The 25087-nt window shown below is 40.6% G+C and overlaps 3 protein-coding genes across 6 annotated transcripts in view; all 3 read left to right on the forward strand.

Annotated features, from left to right (window-relative positions):
* arhgap4b (Rho GTPase activating protein 4b) overlaps window positions 1-15176 on the forward strand; it is a 47870-nt gene extending 32694 nt beyond the window's left edge. For 2 of the 3 annotated variants that reach the window (XM_036151011.1, XM_036151042.1), the window contains exons 16-24: window positions 1193-1321; window positions 2165-2270; window positions 2386-2613; window positions 4726-4781; window positions 4899-5070; window positions 6507-6599; window positions 6920-7030; window positions 8894-8996; window positions 12072-15176. In XM_036151011.1, coding sequence (XP_036006904.1) covers window positions 1193-1321; window positions 2165-2270; window positions 2386-2613; window positions 4726-4781; window positions 4899-5070; window positions 6507-6599; window positions 6920-7030; window positions 8894-8996; window positions 12072-12275 — 1202 coding nt within the window. In that variant the 3' untranslated portion in view covers window positions 12276-15176. The remainder of the gene's footprint in view (window positions 1-1192; window positions 1322-2164; window positions 2271-2385; window positions 2614-4725; window positions 4782-4898; window positions 5071-6506; window positions 6600-6919; window positions 7031-8893; window positions 8997-12071) is intronic. The other variant, XM_036151081.1, reaches the window with a different exon arrangement.
* A 1923-nt stretch (window positions 15177-17099) lies between these two features.
* zgc:158296 (uncharacterized protein LOC791212 homolog) lies at window positions 17100-21731 on the forward strand. 2 transcript variants are annotated; one of them, XM_036151152.1, is made up of 4 exons: window positions 17100-17380; window positions 17976-18185; window positions 20728-20915; window positions 21387-21731. In XM_036151152.1, the coding sequence occupies exons 2-4, from the start codon at window positions 17976-17978 to the stop codon at window positions 21568-21570; spliced, it is 582 nt and encodes a 193-aa protein (XP_036007045.1). In that variant the 5' UTR covers window positions 17100-17380; the 3' UTR covers window positions 21571-21731. The 2 variants fall into 2 exon arrangements, with proteins under 2 accessions (XP_036007045.1, XP_012704739.1); XM_012849285.3 differs by lacking the exon at window positions 17100-17380 and adding an exon at window positions 17485-17580.
* A 913-nt stretch (window positions 21732-22644) lies between these two features.
* The window catches only part of fam50a (family with sequence similarity 50 member A), a 34420-nt gene continuing 31977 nt past the window's right edge, over window positions 22645-25087 (forward strand). The window contains exons 1-2 of the mRNA XM_036151336.1: window positions 22645-22916; window positions 24276-24360. Of these exons, the coding sequence (XP_036007229.1) occupies window positions 22806-22916; window positions 24276-24360 (196 nt within the window). The 5' untranslated portion in view covers window positions 22645-22805. The remainder of the gene's footprint in view (window positions 22917-24275; window positions 24361-25087) is intronic.

Here is a 25087-nt window from a genome sequence, read left to right on the forward strand (position 1 = left end):
ACTTATTAAATTACACAGCTGCATCCACAACCGGTTGAATGACATGAAACATACTTGAGAGGATGAATGGGGTAAATTAGCAACTCCTAAAAGCAAGGTTTTATCCAGCGAATTTCAGCCTAACGTAACACTAAAAGTTGTCAAACCTAGACTGAAATTAGACTGTAAGCTATCAGTAAAACATGGGTGTTTCAGAGCAACATAATCTCATGTGTATCAGCGAAGTTGTAAGCCGTCTGGACAACAGACCTTTAAGCCAGCGCTAGCTGTTATTAGCTCACGGACATCCTAATAACAGGGTTCTGTCATGGTTTGGGCCCTTTGTGCTGCACCACGCAACGCTCTCCTGCGTGAATGCATACTGAAACAGCAAAACAACATATAAACATGTGTTCAGTCTTTGTTGTATATAAGTTAATGTTTCAATTCATTTTTAAGTGGTACAGGAGTGGCATAGCATTTTCACAAGCCTAGCGAGCCCTCTTGTGGCTATAGATGGTAATGTTTACTCCTTGGTTCCTACTGGTCAATATGAATTGCCATTTAAATTTGACATATAAGTCACACCTGAACATAAGTCGCAGGATCAGCCAAACTATGAAAAAAATTTGACTTATAGTGCGAAAAATACGGTACTGAGGGAGAAGTGGAGAATGACACTGAATACAGGTGAGTCAGTCCAGAGATCACACAAAGCAGCTTGGGCAGAAGGAAGACAGGGAGACTGGAAAAGGTATTCTCAATAACACGAGTGGCTGAACAAAGACAACAGGAAATTAAACCAATGGGAAAAGATAAATACTAACCTATGTGAAATACACTAGAATGCACAGGCAGCTGGATACAGGAATAAAACAATGTGGCAACACATTAGATGAACATAAACAACAGCAAGAAGATACAGAAAAGACAAAAGAAAACTAAACCACCAAGACCAGGAGGTCATGACATAAAGTGACAGAATGTATAAGGGCTTTATACATTATGTCACACTGATAAAGGGTTTTGGTACAAAACCCTTTATCAGTTTTACTGACACAGTAGTTGTCAGCCCAGTTTTTAGTGCCTTTGAGTTCTGTTGATACTAAGAATGATTCTTTTCAGCTACATTGTTTCCCCACAAAACATTGCTCAACGTAGTTTTTACTGCAATGATCATTTTATGCCATTCACTTGTTTTGTTTTCCTAAAGGAGAGGATCCTCTGTCAGACAGTGAGTGTGACCTGGACTCCGTAGCTGGTGTGCTAAAGCTGTATTTCAGGGGGCTTGAGCCTCCTCTGTTCCCCTACGAGAGCTACTCTCCACTCCTGGAGTGTGTCCGTAAGACGCCTTTATGTCACCTCTCTTGCATTTGTTTCAGTGGTACTTGTTTTAAAATCTGGCATGCGCTCCACTTGGATTTTCAGATCTGGATTTTCACTTGTCTGCTATGAAGCCCATATAGTCGTGGTCAAAAGTGTTGTCAGTGAGGCAAAAAGTGTTTTGCTGTTGGCTGCCTCCATTTTCGGGATAAAAGTTTTCTCTACTGATGTAGTTGTGATAAGCTGAATCTTCCTGCGTGCAACAGAGTTTCCTTAGCTTGTAAAGCTTAACTGATAACAAAAAACTTTGTAAGTTTTTACTTGTACTAAATAATCAACTAACCTCCAGAAAAATGGGTGCAGTGATCTGCATCAGTATTCCCCTTTGACATTGCTGACATGACGACTACACAGAGTTTTAATCGTGTCTGAAATTGGCTTTTGATCATTTTCCAGGTCTGACGCATCTTTGACATCATATGTTGTCTTTTATAAGATAAAAATCTCAGCTTTAAAAAAAAAAAAAGTTGGAATTTGTTTTTATTTAAACTATGACATTTGTGATTGGTTTGTAAGTTTTGATCAATAATCTTTCAGTTCCTGCCTGTAAAGCTATGGGAGATCATGCGCCCACTTAGATCAGGATTTTAATCTAAACCTGTTTTACTTGGACTGCTTCTGATTTAAATGCCAGAACCAGTATCCTTTTTGTTTGTTACAACATTTATTTAAGTCACTTTTTGTGCATTTGAGTCAGTTTTTGCTTTTGCTACTGAGTGAATATGTACTTAATAACTTATAAGAATTTTTTCTTATGCTCATCTCTGTGTGTTTGTCATTTGATTCTCCCCATGTTGCCCAGAAATTGAAGAGGAGACTGAGAAAGCTGTCCAGATTAAAGCCATCGTTTCCGCTTTTCCACGACCTCTCCTCATCGTGATGCGCTACCTTTTCGCTTTCCTCAATCAGTAAGCTGAAACAAAGTGTTGGGTGTTCTCCTGTTCTAAAATTGACTGGTAAAATAAATAATAATATATTATTATTATATTAAAATAAATAACTAGTCACCTTTTTTTTTGACAGTGTGTCTCAGTACAGTGACGAGAACATGATGCAGCCCTACAACTTGGCAGTTTGTTTTGGGCCGAGCCTCCTGAGAGGACTGGAGTCTGATGATGCCGTTGCTAGGCAGCCACAAGTTAATGACCTTGTTAAAACCATGATCCTTCAGCATGACATCATCTTCCCTGGCCAATCAGAACTGCCGGGTCCTGTTTATGAGAAGCACATGACACTGGAGCAGGAGTACTGGTGAGCCCTGAGTAATTATATGAATAAAAAACAAACCATGGAACATTGCTTTGCCTTTTAAGACAAGACATACAAAGCAACAAAAAATATATTTTTTTTGTGGAAAAAACAACTAAATTTTTTTGGGGAAAGTATTTGAAAACATTTCTAATGTTTGTGTACTACAACGGTGTACGTTTTCTCTGAAAATGGCACAATTTTAAAATAGTTTCAGACTCTGACGTTTTGAAAGCATCACAATCTGCATCTTAATGTAGACAGGAAAACAGAACCTTCCTGTGTGAAAAGGCCTGACACATGAGCAGTATAACTGCCACTAGTAGAAATTAATGCGAACCCGGACAGCAAACATAATACTAACCAGTTTAAGCACACAAAAGAAGAATATATCAATAATGACAATGGCAGATTGCTACGTACTTTTTGTCCTGCATACTCTTTTGAGTCTAATGACGATTCTCTAATAAAGAGCTAATTTTGTACCCTGTTACCTTGATGTTCAGACACTCATTTTATATAGAAAATACAGCCTACTAAGGCCATGTCAGGGGAGTTACACCATTCCCATCATTCTACTAGTGTTGTGTTCACGGAGATTGTCATTAAAGGTACATAGCCATGTTATTTGCTTATAGAAAGACCAAAAACTGTTAGATCATGATAAAATAGGGTTATATACGCTAAGCATCCATCCTGATAGTGTTTTGTTGGTCCTTTTTGAGCCAAAATAGAACCCAGCAACGGGTGAGATGAACAGATATAAACAGATGTGGCAGCATCCACCAGCAGTATCGCAGAACTATCAGAAAGCCAGATGCCAACTTCTAAATGTTTACTAAATAATGCTGGACAGAGCCTGACCTCTCTGCAATTCCTTGCGGTAAAGCGGCAGCTCGCCGTGACCAAAGACCATACGTTACAATTAAATAAACCTATCTACAGCAACTCTAAGAGCCTCATATCACAATATCAATGAGAAAGAAAATTCCCATTTTAAAACAGAAACAGGGACACAGCATCAAGGTAAGAATCAATCAACCTATTTATAATGTTGTTTGCACTTAAGACTGTAGAGGCCAAGAAGAGCATTGCTATTAGTATCATCTCAGTATTAATAGGGACGTTTACTCATGTCAATCAACTCTGCAGTCTGAGCCTTGGCAGCTTTAGCTTCCGCTTCAGTGAACACCAATGTTCATAATGTATTCCCAGCACTAGGGGTATATATATATATATATATATATATATATATATATATATATATATATATATATATATATATTCTTTGTCCATTCTTTGGGAAGCTGTTTACAGCTTTCCAAAGCATCAGTGGCGTCTCGTGTAAGTTAAGGTGTAGGTGTAGCGATACAGGTGAAACAATGAAATAGAATTTGGTCTAATAAAAAAGCGAGCTTTGTATGCTTACATACTCACAACAATATAAAAAAAAAGGTTTGTTTCATTTTGACTTGAACATGTCGTAATTACCTCCACCAAAGGTGCTATGAGGCAGATATAGTTAGCTTTTCTGCAGCTGTTTTTCACTTAAAAAAAACTCCACTTGTATTTTTTTCTTCTCTCCTTTGAAGGCTGATGGATATGGAACGATTGGAACCTGCCCCTTGGCTGTGCAGTTCCACGTTTCAATTCAAAGTTAAAGACACTGGATGCAACGGTTCTAAATGAATAAAGGAGCTTTCCTCTCAGTTCCCTTTTCACAGTTCATCATGTTGAAACAGGCTTTCACGCTGAGGCAAAAAGGCATTTTGGTGGCGCTCACATATTGGTGTAAATACAAATAAGCTTGTTACTCACGTAAAATGGACACCAGCCTGCGGCCTATCAGCACTGCGTTGTGCCAAAATAAGCACTTAGGAAAAAAACGCAATTTTTTTTTTTATTTTCGGTTTGTTTGTTTTTCTTCATAGATGTATTCTTCATAAATTTGACAGACACTGAGGTTTGCCTACATCAAAGTGAAGTCTTGCATGTGGTGTCACATGAGGACATTGTCACAAGTTAGGGCTGTGGTGTTGCAGTTCTGGTTTGTGTGTCAAACAGAAGAGGAACTGAGCGTGACCAGCTACTTTCTATTTTTCTGCTTGTGCGCAGTGAGCCAATCACGGAGGAGGGAGACGGAGAGGCCGAGCATCTGCCCAGTGAGGATGGTCAGTGCGCACGCTAACATCATACCAGGCTTTAAACACCCCTTTTCCACAGAAACACAACAGAAAAGATTTTAAGTGATTTCCTCAACAAAATATGCCGTAACCTTTGACCTGCAGAGTGGGAGGCAGTGGCATTGTTCGACTATGTGGCCAGATCCCCAGCAGAGCTCTCCTTCAAGCAGGGAGATCCTGTTATCCTTTACACCAAGGCCTCTTCTGACTGGTGGAGAGGCGAAGTTGGAGGAGTTAAGGGTCTAGTCCCTCACAAGTACATCAGCATACTCGAGGGGTAAGTGACATTAATGTTGTTAAAAACAACTTTTTAAATTGTTTTTTTTTTTATAAAATTTTTGGCCCTCAATTGCTCACTTGACAATTTCAACCCATATGCTGAAAAGTTTGGACTCCCCTGATTTAATGCACACCAAGGAGCAGGTTGCCTGCATGCGCCGCGGCAGCTTTGCTCTACAAAAGGGACATCTGGAGACGGTACATTTACTGTTTGATTGACTTAATAAAATCAACTCCACCTGATTGGACAGCTCCTGGGAAGTCAACGGAGTGGGACCCCCACAAAGGCCCAGCCCAGCCTCTGCAGCCCACAGACAGGCTTCAATATTCCCGTCAACCATCGGATGCCAGCCACGAAGCTACCGGGCTGTGACATGGCTGGAGCCGCCGCACAAACGCCACTGCGCCAGCCGGGTTTTAGTTGACTTAATTCAGGATCAGAACAACAAAATGACTGTGCTTTAAACACAGATGAATTAGGGGCACACAGGGGTGGCCTTTTGAGTGGGCGCCACTGTTAGTGGCTCTTAGTCTTGGACAAAACCAGCTGGGGTTCAGTTTCTGACATTGAAACTTTTTCTGCACGTCTTATCCGCCTTTTTTTTCTCTCCTCACGTCTCTCAGCTCATTGTCAGTCTGATTACTGGGAATAAAGGCAAGAAGTGACAGTTGAATTAGTATTAAGCTGCGTTCGGATGAAGGTGGGCTGTATGGCCAAAACAATGCTGCATATTTTTTCTGTATTGAACAGTTTAAATTATTAATGGTTATTATTTTTGGTTTTAAACACAGCAAAATATGAATGCTAGTGAAGGTAATTCCCCTTAAGAGCGACTTTTAGACATACAGATCACTGGGAATGTCTGTAATGCATCACGAAGAAGCATTTCAAACAGCATTTTAAAGCCACACTATTAAGGCAAAAATAACGAGGTCCTTTGAGGTCTGCAGGTCTGAGATGTTAAATAAAACACTTTGTAATATCATTTGTCTTTCCCAAAATGAATAGTATTTTATGACAATGTGTGAAAAACAATATTACCCTGGCAAAAATGTCTGTATCTGATTCATTAACTTGATAGATTAACTTGGGAATTTCAACGAGCTATGAGTTATGAGTAGCTGATCGTCATCAGAGAAAGCATCTGGCAAATCTGAGTTTGGGAATATGACGTTTGAAAAAAATCTGTGATGGGCCTCAGTGTTGTTACGGTAGAGTAAATTTGCCAATTGTAAAGGATCTTTAAAGGTAAGAAACTGGAACTTTTAATTATTTCCGGTCCAAAGCAGTGGCTGAAGGATTCCTGATCACTTTTACTCTTGTCCAGAACATTTTCTTAGTCCGTCTTTATCCCACACTCAAACTTGCATTGTTTCATCTTTTTTTCCCATGAAACAAACGCTTTATATATCCCTCTGCTTCTCCTCCTCCAGGTCAGAGCGAGGGAAGAGAGATGAAGGTAGAGTAGGCGGAGGCAGCACTGGAAACCTAACAGCAGAAGATCCGCACACGGAAAACACAACAAGGTGCACACACACATACATCGTACTCACGCTCAAACACACACACACACACATTCAAACGCACCTACGAACGCATTCACGGACATTTTAACGTGTGCAACACGAAGGCATCGGTTGAGTCAAGATACCTTATCTGTCCATGGTCGGCCTGGAGCACGTACGCCATAAACCACCACCCCACAGCTGTCGCACAGACAGAAAAGTAGCAGGGCAAACACAGAGGCCTTCAGTTCACATCATTCTACCGCCATTCACATACATCCAAGCCCACAAACAGTAACAGACATTAACCAAAGTCATAAAATTTCGGCGTGTCTCGACAGGATGCGGGTAAACAGCGATAGTGCTTCGTTGCCAGGGAGACAGAGAGGAAGCGAGGGGAGCCCGACTCGAAAGCCACAAGCGTCCTCTGCCACAAGACACCAAATACCTGTGTAAGGCTGCACACCTCAGGCACACAGGGGGGGGGATAAAAACACTCGTTCTTTGTTTAGTACGGTTCAGAGGTTTGCAGAAGGATGGCACTATGAGAGATTCAGGTCATTTGAGAGGAAACAGAAGGTCAATGGACGTTGATCCAATGAGGCCAGACGCGGTCACGTCTGCGCAGAGCAACAGCGAGTGTCGGGCTTACGTGAGAGTCTGACCAGAAGTGTCTGGGACAAAGATGAGCATCGGTCCAACAAGGGTGCAGGATGAGGAGAAGGTGGAGCCAGCTGCTCTGAGCCAGCCTCTGTCCACAAACTGTGACCAGAAACGCCACACATACACACACACACACACACGTTACTATTACTGAATCAAAAGGCAGGGATCAGGAAGAGTAAACTGGATTTAGTGTGGACAGTATTCCAATTTCTAGTTTGACTTTGTGCAGGCAGGGTTGTGTCGCTGTCAGGATGCCAGACATAATAGTCATTTAGAATCCCATGGATTAGGGGATTTGGGATTAGTGATTCATAATGTCCCGTAGATGTATAGTCAGCGTCGTTCAGAAGAGGGAAAAGTTTTGGGGGTTACCTTAAATTATACCAATTTACCAGAGATAGACAATAATGTGCTCCTTTGTGCTGCTCTACCAGTGCAATGTGCCAAAATGGGAAAGCATTAATTTCTGGGACCTTAGCGGCAGGAGACGGAGCATGGACTAGCAAAGCGCAGCGGTCTATGCTCGTGCCACCGTGTCTACGTTCATTTTCTACTGGCTTTAAAGCTCGCAGCCAATTTGTTTTGCTTCACTCCGCTGCGCCTCTCAATGTTAGATTCAGCATTTGAAAAAGTAACAAAAACACTCCTCCAGGATTTGGTAAACGCTAAACTAAAACTAGAAAAAGCTGTTCCTGCGTAACAGCGAGTGAGAATGCTAATCTGCAGAATGATTTGAGGAGAAGATGCAGAAGAGAAGAAATAGCTGAAAAACATTGAAGAATTTGAAAAATTTGAAGAATTTGAAATAATTAGTAGTAGTAGTAGTAGTAGTAGTAGTAGTAGTAGTAGTAGTAGTAGTAGTAGTACTATCAGTAGTAGTAGTAGTACTAGTAGTATCAGTAGTAGTAGTATCAGTAGTAGTAGTATCTGTTGTAGTAGTAGTAGTATCTGTTGTAGTAGTAGTAGTAGTAATATCAGTTGTATCAGAAGAATTTGAAGGAATTCGAAGAATTTGAAAGATTTGAAGTATTTGAAAATTTTGAAAAAAAATTGAAAATTTTTAAGAATTTGAACCATTTCAACAATTTGAACAATAAGAAGAATGTGAAAGAAGTTGAAGGAATATGAAAAAATTGAAGAATTTGAAGGAATTTGTAGTAGTAGTAGTAGTAGTAGTAGTAGTAGTAGTAGTATCAGTAGTATCAGTACTCAAACTATTTCATTGAAATTACTTCATTTCAATGGGAGCAAAAAACGCACAAAAAGTACAAATACTTCAAAAAGTATAAAAGGTACCATAACCATGAGATATAGCAGTAAAGTCGAGAACGAGCCGAACATTTTGGTATGAAAATCGTTGAAATCGGTTGAAGTATGCGGGAGTAGCTAGACGCACAAAAAAGTACTGAATAAAATTAGTAAAGAAAAACAGGAAAACAATAAGTGAGAATGCTGTATAGCATTCTCACTGAAAAGAAATAAAGTAGTGTTGAATAGAATACCAAAATAAAAGGTGGTTGTCACGTCTAATGGCTTGAGTTGACATGTTGAAAAGCTAAAGAACAGATGTAGCTTCTGTGTGAATCCCCCCAGGTCGTCCCTGCTCTGTGGCATGTGACGGTACAGGTTGTCTTCTGCCTGTCTTCCAGGTCTCAGGAACGAAGACACACTTTGGACACCGTAAGACAGACCAGCTGCAGAATCCCAGACAAACCACCGTTTGCTCAAGCAGAAAGACCAACAATCGACAAGGTAATCTGTCCTTGGAAACTAGATGCTTTGCTAGAGTCCTGCAAGGCTCTCCATGAACTCTTCCGTTATTCACGGTGTTAGAAAGAACCGTTGATATAAAGAAACGGATAGTAAGCATTTGCAATCTTGCATCCCATCAGGGCCGTGTTTTTATTTGTAACTCGGCAACCGGAGTCCCTGTTGGGCTGATATCAACCGGGAAAATAATCACTGCGTCCGATTGGCGGATTTTGAAAGTTTTGTTTTTTGCAAAACATCTGCAGAAATTACATTTCTATTCATAGATAACAGTCAAAAAGATTTGTTGTACTATGGGCCTTAGAATACAAAAGTCAAAGTAAATAAACCCGCTTCTGTTTTTTGTTCCCAAACTACGTATTTTTTTCAGGCTGCGTCCTTTATATTTGTTACTTTGTTAACAGGTGGAGAGATAATGGTTCGTAGGAAATTAATCCTTCCTTTATAAGTCTCTTAAAGTGTCATTTTTCTACCTTATTTACAACCACAATGTTACAAAAAGTGACCTTCAAAGAACTAAATGGGGAACATACTAATTTTATCAAACTTTCTAAAAATTATTAATGGAAAAATAAAGAGAAAGCCCAACATGCTTTTTAAATAAAAGGGATGTTGCATGAATAACCTCTAAGACAAGGGGCTCACCCTGCTAGCGAATTATTATTTTTTTCCTTAAAAAGCCCACTTCACTTCTCAGTTTTTTCCCCCCACAGAATTTCAGCCAAAGAATGGCCCTAATGTTAAAAGAAATCCCTTGTTGCTTAATTCTATTGTTTCAAGATGAGGCTGCAAAATACATTATCAGTAAATATGAAACGTTTCATTTAAGAAAATGCCTTCATTGTCTTCTCCTGCATGTTGGACATTTTTCTTTGTTGTAAAACCATGAATGCACATTTTTTGTTCTTTAATGTAACTATAAAACAAACAATTCATACAGTAGGCGATCATAAAACTTGGCAAGCTTGCTTTTTTTCTGACAGTCATATAGGTGTTACGGTTCTAAACACACTTTATATAAAGCAGGAGGTCTTTGGATTGGCTCTTTAGATAAAAGAAAGAAACATACACTTTATAACACCCTGAGAACATCTTTCCCATAATGAACCATGGTGGTGGCAGCATCATGCTGGGGGAATGCTTTTCTTCAGCAGGGACAAGGGACGTTATATCTCACATGTATGGATGGGTACCGAAACCCGGTATCACAACGGCCCCGGAGCCACTTCGGCTGATCCTCACGGACGACAAGTTTCAGCCTCATCAGTCCTCTTAACTGTATTTTAAAGGTCGCCCTCATGTTTTTCAGGGAGACTCCAACCGATCTTCTCCACCTTAAGAAACACAAACTCCGAGGGAACTGATGGGAGAGGCTAACATTCTGCTTACTTTCATCAACAATTTAGCAACTTTTCAGACCCTGCTAGCAAACTCTTTATTCAAAAGCGACAAGCAATAAATCTAGCAAATTAAAAAAGCTGGCGAACCGCTAGTGCAGCTGAGATCTCCACCTGCTTTGAAAGCTCTGACAGGCGGTCAGTCAGTCAGCTTCACTGTGCTGCTGCAGCAGAATCTACCTGAAGGCAGAGAGACGAGACCGATTCGTCTGTTTCTCCATTGAAAATGAGGCACACATGAGCAAAAGCTTCCACTAGATTACAAAGCGGGATGTAAATATATTATAAATATAATCTTTAAATGGCTAATAAATCCCTCCCTGTAAATGATTAACATGCTACGTCTGTCGTTCAGCTCATGCACTGTGGGTGCCTCTGCTATCATTTGGTTAAAATCGCTAATATAACAACATATAAATGTAGGTTGGATTCAGGTAAAATATTATTTATATATATATATATATATATATATATATATATATATATATATATATATATATATATATATATATATATATATATATATATATGAAGATAGGATTCTTTTTTGTTTTGAGCATATTTACAGTGTTTTTAATCATTTCCTCTTCTCTGTGTTGATATTTCTCTCTCCTACAACATTACCGTACTTTCCGGACTATAAGTCGCAGTTTTTTTCATAGTTTGGCCGGGGGTACGACTTATACTCTGGAGCGACTTATGTGTGAAATTATTACACATTTTTACCGGTATATCACTACACCTGTTATTTTTACACCAAACCGCAAGAGGGCGCTCTAGGCCTGTGTTGAATCAAACGTAAGCGACGTAGAAGCGAAAGTGCTGCAGCTTCTACCTCCGGAGTTAACGGAGTTATTTGAAAGTGACACCGAGGATGAAGATTTCACTGGATTTTAGTTATTTGGAGTGACACGGGCGCTTTGGTTAACTTCTTGGCATGTTATTTATGCTATATTTATCTGAATAGCTTTTAATATGTCATGTTAACATATCAGGCACGTTCTCAGTTGTGTCATGCAGCGTAAGCTAACCGTACAATTATTCAGCCTGTTGTTGCCTCCGTTCTATTTTTATTTAAAATTGCCTTTCAAGATGACATGTCTGTTCTTGATGTTGTATATTATCAAATAAATTTCCCCCAAAAATGCGACTTATACTCCAGTGGGACTTATATATGTTTTTTCCTTTTTTTATTATGCATTTTATGGCTGGTGCGACTTGTACTCCGGAGCGACTTATAGTCCGGAAAATACGGTACTTTTTATTCAACATAGTGTTTTAGCCTTTTGTTTAAACATAGTTATTTAAATTATTTTTGCTCCATTTCTATAAAAATTTGTATTTTGTACTTTTATTTTGTTTGCTTTTGTTCTAGATGTTTAAAAAATAAACCAGTCAGTGATCATTATTTGTTTTTTTTTACCCTTTTGTTTGGTTTTTAAAAGTATCGATAATGGTACCGATCAAATACCGGATCAATAAGGAGCATCGTTTAGAGGAGCAGTATCGATGAATCCTTAACGATACCCATCCCTACTCGCACGTCTTGAGATGACAAGAAAAATGTCACCTCTAGAAGAAATCCTTAACCTGCTTCCACAGTAGCTGCATGTCTACTTTGTTCTCCTTGCTTATTCTTCCTCTTCCTGTTCCCGCGCAGGAGATGATCAGCCGTCAGATGAACTCCGTGTTTAAGGAGCTCCTGTCCCGTCAGCCTCCCTTGCCCTCCGCCACCTTCCCCGGCCCTGTGCCCGCGGCTCCTCCTTCCTCCTCGTCTTCCTCGGTCGCTCAAGCTGCCCCCTCGTCTAAAAAAGTGTTTGGTCTCCGAAGGCCGGGCCCTTTTCAGTCTGGTGGGCTGAGATGAAGCGAGGAGAACACTGGGATAATTGGTTCTTTTTTCTTTTTTTTGGCAATGACGATCATTTAGATGATGCCAATCGGGCATCTGGTGAAGATCTTGATTTTTTTTTCTTTTTCTTTTTTTTTTTTTTTGGTCTTTTCCTGTTTTATGGACCAGTGTACAATAATTGCGTGTGCCATCTCATAGTGCCACTAGTCTTGGTGCCGTGTAGGTGTATGTCCAGTGTGTCTGTTTTTACAGCTGGTTTTGTTCTGCTTTGTTCTGCTCTCCAGGCTTTTTGCACCTTTTGGAGAATCAGGGATGTGGCTTCACCGGTGATACCACCAGGAAAACTGCTTAGTATGGTACTAGTGTACATAAACAAGAATTTAAACAAAACTTAAGCTGCCCCCTAGTGGCAGGTCTGAGATCAGCTTCACCCTGTTGATTTGCCCAAGAAAACTGATCTTAGTCCTGTGCCTAGGAGTGCCTTCACGTCTGCTTTGGCGTTTATTTCACTTGAAAACACCAGATAAGTGTAGAGTTTGTGTATGAAATTAAAATGTGCACCGATATGATGTCAATAGGCCCAGACTACAACTGAAGTAATTTGAACCTTGGTGATTATAGTAAACAGCATTATCACTTTTTAAATTACAATAGTGATTATCTTTATTTTTTAAAACTTTCATTCAAAATGACCTTTAGTTCTTCATGACTTATTGGTGGTAAGCCTCTGGGCTCGTGCTCCTGTTTTATTACATAGTTTAAGTTTTAAATGTTGCCTTCAAATGGAGCCATACTCATGTCCCCAAGTCCTTTTTTCTTTTGCCCATTATTTTTCATGAGGATCAAAAGATATAACGTGGGTCTAGGAAAAAAAACGTTATTTAGAATTTTGCGAAACTGTTCTGAAAAAAAAAAAGAGAGAGCAAACCTTAGCTTTAAGACGTAGAAAACAAAAGCGAGAAAGCAGGATTTGATGGCTGGCACAAATGTCAACCAGGAGACCGCAGCGCTTCTTCCATTGGAAAAAGTTATTCCTGCACGTACTTTTGTTTGAAACATCAGATTTATACTTTGAATTGTTTTTTTTTTTTTTTTGGTTAGTCAGGTGAACAGGTTGAGGCAGAAACTAGGTAGCGAGGATGAAGAAAGGTTCACCTGAATACCCTACACCCAATTGCTTAAACAACATCTTAATTGGATTTTCTGTGCCGTGTACTGTAACATGTTATCCAGCTCGTCAATAGGAGCAGGTTTTGCATGTTTTGACTGTGAAGCTATACGTTTTGTGTTAAAAAGTAAAGTTGGCAGTGTTCCCCGTCTGCTTGCCACACATTCAGTTAGCTCCTGTAAGCCAGTGTATGATATTAAATACTCCCAAACGTTAATAAATCAATTGGATTTATTAAGTACAGGACATAGGCACAGGAAGTACTATCCTTTTTGTTTTAATCTGTGCCTTCCAGTTAACATCCAACGTTTTTTAGCCGGCAAACGAGCTAGGCCGGCTCGCATTTAAATTTAATGGAAAAGCAAAGACTACAATCAGCCATACTAACTAGGATTTCTGGCTTTAGTATCACAGACAGACTTTATTCCTTAGAGCATTTTTATCATCCTCCAGTGCAAAAAGTAGCTACGTCGCTGTTAAATCAGTATCTTAATGTTAGCGCTTCACAGTAACCCTTGGTTCACATTCATATCAAGTTTGTTATCTGACTGATTTTTATTTTACTTGTTACTTTCCTCGTGTTAAGCAAATCGAATTGTGTTATGCTAACAGCAGCTAAAACTGCTGGAGGCAACAGCTGAGTTTGCTGAGATACGAAGGTATCTCTGGGGGCTGACACCACAACCGTCGTTTAACGTTTAAATATATAGTGCGTCACAAATTAATTTATGTATTTTATCCAAATAAGTCTATTGGTAACATTGTACCTTGAGGTGCCGTTTCTTGGACTGATAAAAGAGTATTGTTTTTACAAAGCAGCCTAATATCGTAGGACATAGTCACTGAAAACACATTCCCCTTTATATGTGATTAAAGGCCTCAACGCGAGGCCTAATCTCAGGGCTTTTGCAGAGTTGAAGATGGGCTAACTCAGGTTTAGCTTTGAACGAATTAGTACGAGTTTGTCTCTCAGGTCTTCGGTTGACTTATGGTGGCTTCCATTTGAACTTCAAAGTTGGAATTAGCTAGCTAAAAATGCTAGCTTGATAAAAGCTAACAGCTCTCAAGTATAAAGCCCAGATTGGAAGCTAAGTGCATAAAAATGGTTGATTTACTTGGGCGGCTCATGTTCATAAACATCTTTTAATAGACCCACTGAAAACGTTAAGCTTGCATGATGCGTTAAAGCCGCTTATTTTCAGGCTCCTTTGGTTTAAAGTGGGCTCGGATCCGACGTTTAGCCCTTCCCAATCCAACTTCCAAGTCAAATGGAGCGCACCGTTACCCTTCAACCTGAAACTGTGCCCTTGCCTGAAGAGCCAAAATGGTCCCTATTATCAGAGAGGCGTCATTGACTTGCTCTGGTTTAAACTGTGAAACCAATAGTGGCGTCTTGGAGCCATCGTAGAATCAGCTTCTTTTTTTTTTATCCGCCATTCGTTTTGGTCCCCGTTGGTATTTAAAATAGTCCAATCCACTGGTCCAATTCCAAAGTACTTCTGAAGTTTTTGCAGTCTTATTTAAAGAATGATGATTATAATTTTTACATATGTAATTTCTCCACTGTCCTTTTACAGTCATGTAAAAAGAATAGAAGTAGAGTCTTTGTTTTTAAATGATTCTGCTTCTGTGGGTAGAACACCTTGGTATTTTGGCTCACTGTTTGATGATGTTACTTAGTTTACTGTGTTAAACTGTATATGTGGGTAAAAAATTATGAGTACAATAAAGACAACAAAGAAACCGATCATGAAAGTGTCGGCATGTTTATGCATCACAGGTGAGTGAGCGTGCGAGGCAGCCACCGAGCAGACGGCAATATGTTGAAAATGTGCAAGTAAAAATAATGATTACAATCATTTGAACATCCCAGAGCTGTTCGGAGAAGAAAAACACAGTCATCCCTTTCACCGTGGTACGATTTATGCTGGTCTTGCTCCATAGTCAGGCTCATCACTGTGAAAGGTTCAGCTACTAGCCTGTCATTAACAGACAGTCCATGTGAAGAATAATTCATTATGTGAAAATGTATGAAAAAGTACCCTAGCAATGCCTCTTATAGGTGTTTAAACCCCTTAAATTTTTGTATACATTTCTTCATATTACAACCACAAGATTGTAATATGTACTAATGCCAAGATGTACTGTACTGAGCCAAGATGGCTCAGTACAGAAATCCAGCTGTTCTGGGATAGCTTCAGAGGTTTATTAGAGTTAGGTAATGAAAAATACCCCAGACTCGGGAACGTCTCCTGAAGCGGAAGTGTATCAGAGAACGAGCGCTGCGCATCCCTCTGAACATAGCATCTCCACAGTGAAACATGGTGGTGAAAGCATCATTCTGGTTCTCTGTTCTTCAGCTCTGGATCCCCCTGGCTCCCGTCCTTTCCCTTCCATTACTAGTTTTCTCAGCTGGTTTACTCATTCTCTCCTGTTGGGGGAGCTCCAGTCACAGGTTGCAGTCATCGCGGCTGTTTCCCCATCTTCTCACCTGAAAGGCAGATTTAAGCCCAGCGGAGACATGATTGTACTTCAGTTCAACCACTAAGGGGTATAAAGGCTGCTCTTACAAGTATTTACTTTGTCCCTCTGCAGATGGTTCACATAGTGACTCTTTCTTTTTTTAATTAAGTTCTATTTGATCTATCAATATCCCCCCTGCCTGCCCGCTCTCCACCTCTCGACTCACTGACTCTCTTTAGACTGCTGAAACACTTTCCTCTCCGCTGCAGGATTAAGCTAAAAAAGGAAATGGCTCTTGCAAAGTGAAAAGATTCACCTGAGTCATTTGTGGAAAGTATTCTCTCAAATAAAACCTTTTTACTCTGCTACGGGCCAGCTTTTTATCATCCCTTCCTTCTCCAATTGTGGCATGTAAGATGTTTTTCTACAACAGTGAATTGTGATTCTCACGCAGCATTGATGAAGGCGAGCTACACTCTGTACACGCAGAAACCGTGCAAACATTTTCTTCCGCTCCACAGTTTCTGTGCTATTCGATGACGGCCCATCACATAAAACCCCAATAAAACACATTAAGGTGAGCGTGATGTGAGAAAATCGAGAAAAGAAATTCAAGGTATGCTTTCAGTCCCTTAAACAAGCATTTCAAGGCCCCATGAGGCATGGGAGCTTTATTTGCAGTCTGCCACATTGCACCAACACGCTAACAGCACATCCAAACCAGACAAAGCAAATATTCTCTGCTGGAGGACCTTTGCTGTGTTCGGTGCGGGTTTTTATCTTCATGCTTTGAACAGAAGAGGAAGATTTTATCCATTTGGCTCTACGCTTCTCCAGGAGTGAATGCTGCTTGTCGGGACTTTGATGCAATCAACTGGTTTTCTTATATAGCAAAATGTTTGACCAATCTGTATAATATGATTGAACTTAACTTTGTAAAGTGCCTTGAGATGACATGTTTCATGAATTGGCGCTATATAAATAAAATTGAATTGAATTGAATTTCCACCCTGCAGGAGACCAAATCATCCAGTAGGCTATTTCTAATGTGTCAAATTTTAATACTGCACTATGGATCTACATTGCGTTTATAAAATGCCTGGTTAGGTGTGACATTGTTACGGTTTCTACGTTCAGACAGCTCCCCCCCACTGAAATGTGATCTTTTGGACCCATCCACTCCTCCTCCTCCTAAAATAACCCCTTTCCCCTGCAGCCAACCAAGACCCAGACACGAGGAATAAAGGCGTATGGCTCCACATTAGCACTTCTGCTGCTCCAGGACAGAGTCAAGCACTGTTGATGTCTTGGTTATGTGCTTGATGTGTATGCCATATAATCTCTGAGGAGCCTGGTGATGAATCTGATGATCTTACTGACATTTTTGGTTGAACTGTTCCAGTCTGATTCATCCCTCTGCAAAAAAAAAAAGAAAAAAGAAAAATAAATCTGTCTACTGATACCGGATTAAGAGAGCTCTTTAAGTGAGGTAAGTAGGACATGATTTAACATGCGTTAGAGGTTTTATGCAGATCTGTGTTGAGGATTACTCAAACCAGTCAAAGAACTGATTTTTTTTTTATCTTGCAGCAAAGCAAAGTGTTATTGTTGCAAGAACATTTTATTGAACGTCTGCATGTTCAACAAAGAACGCCGTTGACGCTAATCCTCTACACAACTTGGAGAAATGTGTGTTTGCATTCTTTTCGGTTTTGCCTGCGCTGTGAAATGAGTGCAGCATACATGATACATCATCTAAAAAAAAATCCATCCTAAAAAATCACCAGCTGCTATTTACAGATTTTGGTATGACATCTTTTTGGGGGGCTAAAGAACAGGTGGTTGTACAGGGCTGAGCTTGCTGTTACAGCCTACTTGACCACCGTCTGCTGGAGAAGTGTGTGTATGTGCGTGTGTGTGTGTGTGTGTGTGTGTGTGTGTGTGTGTGTGTGTGTGTGTGTGTGTGTGTGTGTGTGTGTGTGTGTGTGTGTGTGTGTGTGGTTACGCATAGCAAATACAGTTTTCCCCACATATTTGGCTTTCTGCTGCTAAAAAGGAGACATTTCTATTTTTCTCTGGCTAAGATGATGATGGTAAGCGATGACTGTCTGGTGGAGTGTAAGATCGATGACAGTGATGAAGAACAGATGAACACTCCTCCTCCTCCTCCAGAATTTGCATCCAAGGCTTCAACTCCGGCTCCCAAAACTCCAACGCCCCCTGCAAATCCCTCGACTCCTTCTCCGACCCGCCCAGTCAACAGAGACCCGCATGGCATCAACAAACACCTTAAGGTGCTCCTTCCTTTTTTTTTTTTTTGTTCATTCCGACTCCGTCGTGATGCAGTCAGCTATCACTGTTTTCATCAGTGGTTTATCTCATATGGAGTACTTCAAAGCTCTACACTCGGTTCCACATAAATTTAGAACAAAGCGGGGAAAAAAACCTTTGTGGTCCCCCAGTGGGGAAATTCAGAAGCAACGAAAAAGGCAGATACACACAAGGGTAGAAAATATAAAAACAACAAAAATATCAACAGGAGATTAGGCCGTGAGGGGAAATGTACAATATATGGAAAGATTCTCTACATTGATAACAAATAGAATACTCAGATTCAAATAATGTGCAACTGAGTAGGGGGATCCAATGTACAAATGTGCATGTAAATTTGAATTGTTTTATTATAATGCATTGACTTAAAGGAGTAATAAGCAAAATTTGAATATTTTAGATCAGAGCAGCACAGTCTTGGAGCAGCATGACGAAGAGCACCCCCAGCAGGTCAAAATGTTCACTTGCTAACAGCATTATAAAGTTATGAGTTGCTCACTTCTTCACTTGAAATGTTCCTCGGAAAGGTGATGCTGTTTTGCAGAAAGTGTGTTCTGTCCTTCACTAATATGAGCGTGAGAAGGGAAAGGAGGGCTGGGTTGCTGCATAGAGAGGCGTGGCTCGTTACAGCTCTTGTTTTGGTCTACAGACGGTGCTCAAGCACTACCTAGTGGTGAAATATTGCTTATTACTCCTTTAAAGGTGCATTGTGCAAGTTCCAAGATTTGTGCTGATGTCTGCCCCCTCTGGCGACCAGTTGAAATGACACCAGGGTTGTGCAGGCGCATGGAAAAAGAGAAAATAAAAGCTCATCGTCAGGACTTCACGTGTTTTTTTTTTTTTTTTAGCCGTCTTCTAAAGTAAGAAAGCTAGAAAAATGATTTTGTTACATATTATGTAGAAATAATATTTTACTTTAAATGGAAATATTTCATTTTGAGTCAATAGTCCTTTTTTAGGGGAAAAACATAGTCCACCTTTATTCATCAAATTTTATTAGATTTACTGTGCTGTTGTGTTTTGGCTGAGTTGCCTCATACGAGAGAGTTCTCACACATTGCATTCCATTTGCCTGAGAAATCCAGTTCATACAGTTGAAGTAAAAACAATATGGCAACGGCCCAGAAAGCTGTTGTTTTGTTTTTGTAGTACCTCTTAGGAACATCCTTTAAAGCTGTACTTTCCACATGCAAACACCTCTTTGTTCGGTTAAGCAGCAGCTACATGTACCATTGATCTTAGATTCACTCTTCCAACTGTGTCTAGTAAAATAAACATGTTTTCATCCCAGCTTACTGTTGCTGAAACGAGTAGCTGCCATAGTGGATCCGTCAATTGGCCTTACAACATTTCTACGACTTTCTGAGGGTAAAGGCCGACTATAGCCGCCGTTCTAGTTGATTTTTCTGACTGAAAGCTGGGATTTCCGAGTTCCCACTGCAAATGGAATGCAACATCAGTCTCATACATCGATTACAGATGTGTTTTCCTTATTCAAATAGACTTAGTCCCATGTGGGTCATAGTATTTTGCATTGAGTCAACTCAGTTTAATCAGTCTAATAAGTTCATGCTATAGTTATACAGAGTATATTAATAACTGGCTGATCTCTGCACGAGGGACTCAATGCAGACTGCCCAAATGTACAGAGAGCCTAAAATATAGAATCCCAGCTTGGACCAAGCATCCTTGTAATAACAGGCAGACAAAACAGGCAGCGCTGACGACAACAACAAAAAATGGGGCTTCTTCGTGGCTGATGAAGTGTAGACTCATCTGACATGTTATTAAAGGCCTAGGTATAAAAATCTCCCTCTTTCTCTGAGTTTGCAGTCATGTCTGAGATTTAACCCCAACCAGGAGGAGACACAAATGAGGAGACAATGTTTAACTAAACTACTGAACAAGGGCTCAGGTAATCCTCTGAGCTCCTTAAGTCAACAAACCAAGACTTTAAAATACTTTCAAAGGTGACAACATAATAATTGTAATAATATTTATAAGAATTGATCAAGGATGAAGAACAGATCTTAAAAATTAAATAAAACACAACACTCATTTAAAAGTGTAAATAAACCTTTAGCTAATGATAACATTATTGGAATTAGCTGAAAACCTCCCCAGCAGTCTGCATGGATACCAAACAGCAACTTTGGCCTCAGCCCCAGATCTCAGCCCTTATTCACAGAATGACAACCATAAGACCCCAATTCACTGGAAATCTGGAGACGGCAGTCTGTTCAAACTGAGATGAACATGAACCGTTCACGTGTCGCATCTTTGAGGGTCTTTTAGCTGCCCTACTGCTGGTTGACTGACTACCCCCCCCCCATCATGCTAAAACAGTAGGAGAGAATCAAAGCAGCTGTAAAATGAGGATATCACTGAGAAATTTCATTCCACATTCAGTTCACAATCAAAATGACAACAAAGAAAGACACCAGTACATAATAGAGTGGAATATGTATTTCCCAATAGAATCCATTTCTTGTCCCTCCTCTGCAGGTGGAGGTCAGTGACGTACTGGCTGAGCCTGCCGCGCCTCATAGCATGGACGCAGTGTGGACTCACAGTCTGGTCGGCTTTGAGAGGACTCGTATCTGGACATACCGCTGCCTCTCCCTGCTGTTTGCCGTGCCCCTTGCTTTCCTGTGCGGCTTCTTCCTGGCTCTCCTCGCCTGCCTACGGGTCTGGTACGTTTTCACCAAATCGCTGACACTGTTTTATTTTATTTTTTTTAAACTTATTTGCTTTCAAGATCACGCATTAGCTTGCTGCTCAAATGTAAGCCCCGCTTCAGAAGCAGCTCATGAGACAGACTCCAACTCTCTGGTTATCTTGGACCATATAGTCTGGGGACTTGGTTGGATTGGTTGGGGGCAGGCGAACAATTTCACACCATTTGCTTTGGCTCACTTTTACGCTGCACTGTAATTATACAGTATTACAAGGAATTTAAAAATCATCACATTTCATATATATGAAAATAAATAAATCCTATGGACAGCAGACATAACCTCTTATTGATTGATGCTCCAAATGCGTTTGCCACTGTGAGCAAATCTCCTCAGGCTCCATTTGCAAGTGGACACAGACCCACGTCGCTGATGTGAAAGAAGTCTTACATGTGGTTTCTTTTCTAATGTCTCTTTTCGTCTCTCCAGGTTCCTGGTTCCCTGTCTACAGCTCAGCAACACCTTCCTGCCCTGCTTGCGCTCCGTGTTCATGTGCGCCGTGAACGTCTTCATCTCTCCCTTCTGTATGTCTCTCGCCCTCTGCTGCACTCAGATCTCCATCTCGCTGTCGAACAAAGACTTGGATCACAAAAGAGACAAAGACACTGTGTGAACGTAAAGAATTAAGGCACAAGGAATCAAGATTGAGAAAGTGTGTGAGTGGGCGGTAGAATGCTTTTATTTAAATATGCTTGATTTTGTTTGTTTTTATCAGAAAATCCAAAGGTTTTGTCAGACAAGTTTATTTAAATAAACTATTTTGATAAGTCTGAAGGGAAATCTTTGTTCTTAATCAGATTTTCTTTTTCTCATTCCACTTTCAAATTTGATATCGGCTACATGAAATGTCTCATTTTTTTCCACAGTGATCTAATTACTTTTTGCCCACTTTTGTCCTTGATAAATGTGTGACTGAACCATACTAGTTTTGGTGTATAACTGATATTAAGCAATTGGATTCTGCATCAGTCTAAGAAAATATTTTTTATAGCACCTCTTAGACCATCTGCTAACCAGGAACTATTTTATTCATATATTCAAAGTTTTTGTAATACTGACCCTAGCCACAAATATCCACCATTGGCGCTGTCTCCATACAACGCATCAGGAACTCCAGGCTCTCTGTTCTACCTGCTCAGTACTCTTGCTAATGTCATCATTGCAAAGAAGAATGGACTCACTCCTGACCCATACCCCCACGCAACATCTTCCAAACATCTTTCGCCCCACACACAAGTCCAAGTATCAACTTATGTAAAAATGTAAAAACATGGGCTTCAACCAATAACGCAGGGTCAAGGATTAAGATTTTATTTTATTTAAAAAAAAAAAAATTGGGGGGGGGGTTGTTTTTCTTTATGACAAAACAGACTGAAAAATATCTTGTTCTACTAACAAAGTATCCATCAAGATGTTTAAATTGAGGGTTACTCTAAAAACATCCTAGTTATCAAGGTGGTATGTGTTCATTAAAAAAAAAGGTTTTCAGGACAATTGACTGGTCCAATGTGACTAGAGTAACTAGAGTTGTAAATTGAAGAACCGAAGTTAACTTTTTACTGATTAAAAACCGACACTGTGTTCGCGGACATTTACCTCCACCTCTTTAGACATCTCCCTGACCAATATGGTAGGTGCGTCAACGTGCTTCTTCTTCTTCTTTTAATTATTACGTAACTACCCAGAATGCACTGCATCGTCGCCATTTTTCTTGTTATGGTGGTCTGTGAGCGGAGTCTCCGCAGTTCTGGAAAGATCTTTAGTTACATTCTGATATTGAACGCCTTTATTCGCTGCTTTTTGTGATTTTCTTCGTTCCGAGGGTGCTTGGAAGACCAGGACAGCAACATGGCGCAGTACAAAGGAGCTGCCAGCGAGGCGGGCAGAGCCATGCAGCTGATGAAGAAGCGAGAGAAAGAGAGGGAGCAACTTGAACAGCTCAAGCAGAAGATCGCTGAGGTTCGGGGCACCTTCCACTTTGTGTGCACGCGCTTGTAGAAGTAGCTCGTGATTTTAGTGCCACGGTTGGGTTATTCCGTGTTTCTTTCGCACGTGCTCCCAACATCACCAACGCCTTGGTCCACACAAGCGTCCGCTAACTCATAAACGAATCCCCTTATAAAACCTAGTTAAGCTTTAAAAATGCCTTTCCTCTTCTTTTGCCTGTTTAAATTGTAAAACTAACGGATAAAGACCTGCGAGTTCGTGGTCCCAAAATGACGAAAACTACAAAACGATTTTTTTTCGGGGGGAGGTTGTTATTTAGTTTGAACTGTAGCCTAAAGAGTATGTTTACAAAAGCAGAATAGCGAATTAAGCGGGCCAATGTTAAAAACTAAGTGGAAGCGTTGTCAGGAGCCGTCACCTGTCTTTTCCCAGTGCTGCATGGCGTCCCCACTGGGTGACCTGTGGAGCCCATGGAGACTTTTCTGCTCCTCTGGACCGGTACTGCAAGTAGTAGAGTAAAATATTCAGCTAGACTCACTCACTCTTAACACATGGGCATAATACACTTAGCAAACATGTGCAAATGCAGCTAAACAGACTAATGAAGCTACAGCACTATAATAAATGTAACCAAAGAGATGTTTTAGAGAGGGCAATGCGCACATTTCCTCATGCAGAGTATAAATACTCTTACATTGCACAGACAAGCTGAGTTGGTACACTGTTCTAAAGAAGTTCCACACGCAGCCCACATCTCAGTTCAGCTGAAAGGCTGCAGGTTAAGAACTTGTAATTCAACGGTCTAACGCTATCCCTCTCCGTCAGAACTTCGTCCGTCGGCCTCAAAACGATCAGGAAAGCTGAGTGGTCCTCCTACCGCCCAGGAGGACAGTTTTCGCCACGTTTTTGTCGTTGAGTTACTGTATCGGCTCTGTTTCTCCACTCAGCTGCTGCTTTTCTTCACGACTCCCGGCTCGGGCGGTGTGCACGGGACGGTGGGAATGAGGAGGCTGCGCGGGCTTCCTGCAACAACCTGGCTACAGAGCGCAACTCCTCTGCATTGAAAATGGCGCATAGTTACGGCAGTTCAGTGCACGCTTGTCCGAGTGTGTCGCCGACCACCTGCTTGGTGTTGAAGGGTTTTAGTTTATAGACAAGAGCTTTTCTTTCTAACCTGTAGCAGGTAAAATAACACGGTTGCTTTAGAGTCTAGCCTGCTCTGTAAGCATGAGCAGAGCTGTAAGCGGTAATGGAAAGGCTCCAGGCACGTAAGCAGCAGGGTGGAGTGGAGTCTAAATATGTCAGGATCCCTTTCTGTTAACTCCAAACTTTCTGTTTCTGACTTGATGCTTTGCGTGTTGGTTGCTGCAGGACAACATGGTGAAGGCCAACATCGACAAGAAGTTCTCTGCTCACTACGATGCTGTGGAAGCAGAGCTCAAGTCCAGCACTGTGGGTAAGTGTGTTTGCTGGGATGATGGAAAGAGCCTTGTTTAAGAAATTTTTATTCAGGTCCGGAAGAGATCAGCAAGACACAAATAAGAACACAAACACTGTTTCTATTAGGATAATAGCGCCCATATTTATTATTCCTCACAGAATACAGCAACACAAACAGCAAGCACTTCTTAAACACTATTCCTGCAAGGATAACTATGTCCTTCATTATCCCCAACAGAATATAGCAAAGTAGCAAGCATCAAAGCCGACAAGCTTTCAAACAGGCGTGATGTTCCATCTTTTACCGTGGTATAGGACCGGGAAGTCGGTCAGTCCGGTTAGAGCACAATCGGCCGGGCGTCCACACAACCCACAGCAGACTTCGACGAATGAGGGTGGTTTTGTACCCAAACAAAGTATCAGATGGGAGCGAGAGTGGCCAGTTCTCTCTCCCATGTAAGCTGTTCGTCCCGTTTCCAAAACAAAAACCGTTCCCAGCATCTCAGCAGTGTGTGAAGCAAAATAATATTGCAAGCTCAGAATACAGCACATCAAACAAAATAAGGAATACAGAATCAGTCTTTCCCATAACACATTGTCATAGGTTGCCACCACAAGTTAAAACAAGTTATAGCAAAATAACACATGTTGTTCTTAGTTTTATGTGAACTCAAAAACAAGTAACAAGTTATATGACTGAGCAGGTTTTCCCATAATATATTGTTAAAGAGCAAAAATAATTC

Source organism: Fundulus heteroclitus, chromosome 1 (assembly GCF_011125445.2).
Source record: "Fundulus heteroclitus isolate FHET01 chromosome 1, MU-UCD_Fhet_4.1, whole genome shotgun sequence".
Classification (NCBI taxonomy): Eukaryota; Metazoa; Chordata; class Actinopteri; order Cyprinodontiformes; family Fundulidae; genus Fundulus; species Fundulus heteroclitus.

Bases quoted from the DNA above. Each gene is read 5' to 3' on its own strand.
- zgc:158296 (XM_036151152.1), top strand. From the start codon at position 17,976: ATGATGATGGTAAGCGATGACTGTCTGGTGGAGTGTAAGATCGATGAC. The intron at 18,186-20,727 runs GTGCTCCTTCCT...CCTCCTCTGCAG, and splicing joins GCATCAACAAACACCTTAAG to GTGGAGGTCAGTGACGTACT. The intron at 20,916-21,386 runs GTACGTTTTCAC...TCGTCTCTCCAG, and splicing joins CTCGCCTGCCTACGGGTCTG to GTTCCTGGTTCCCTGTCTAC.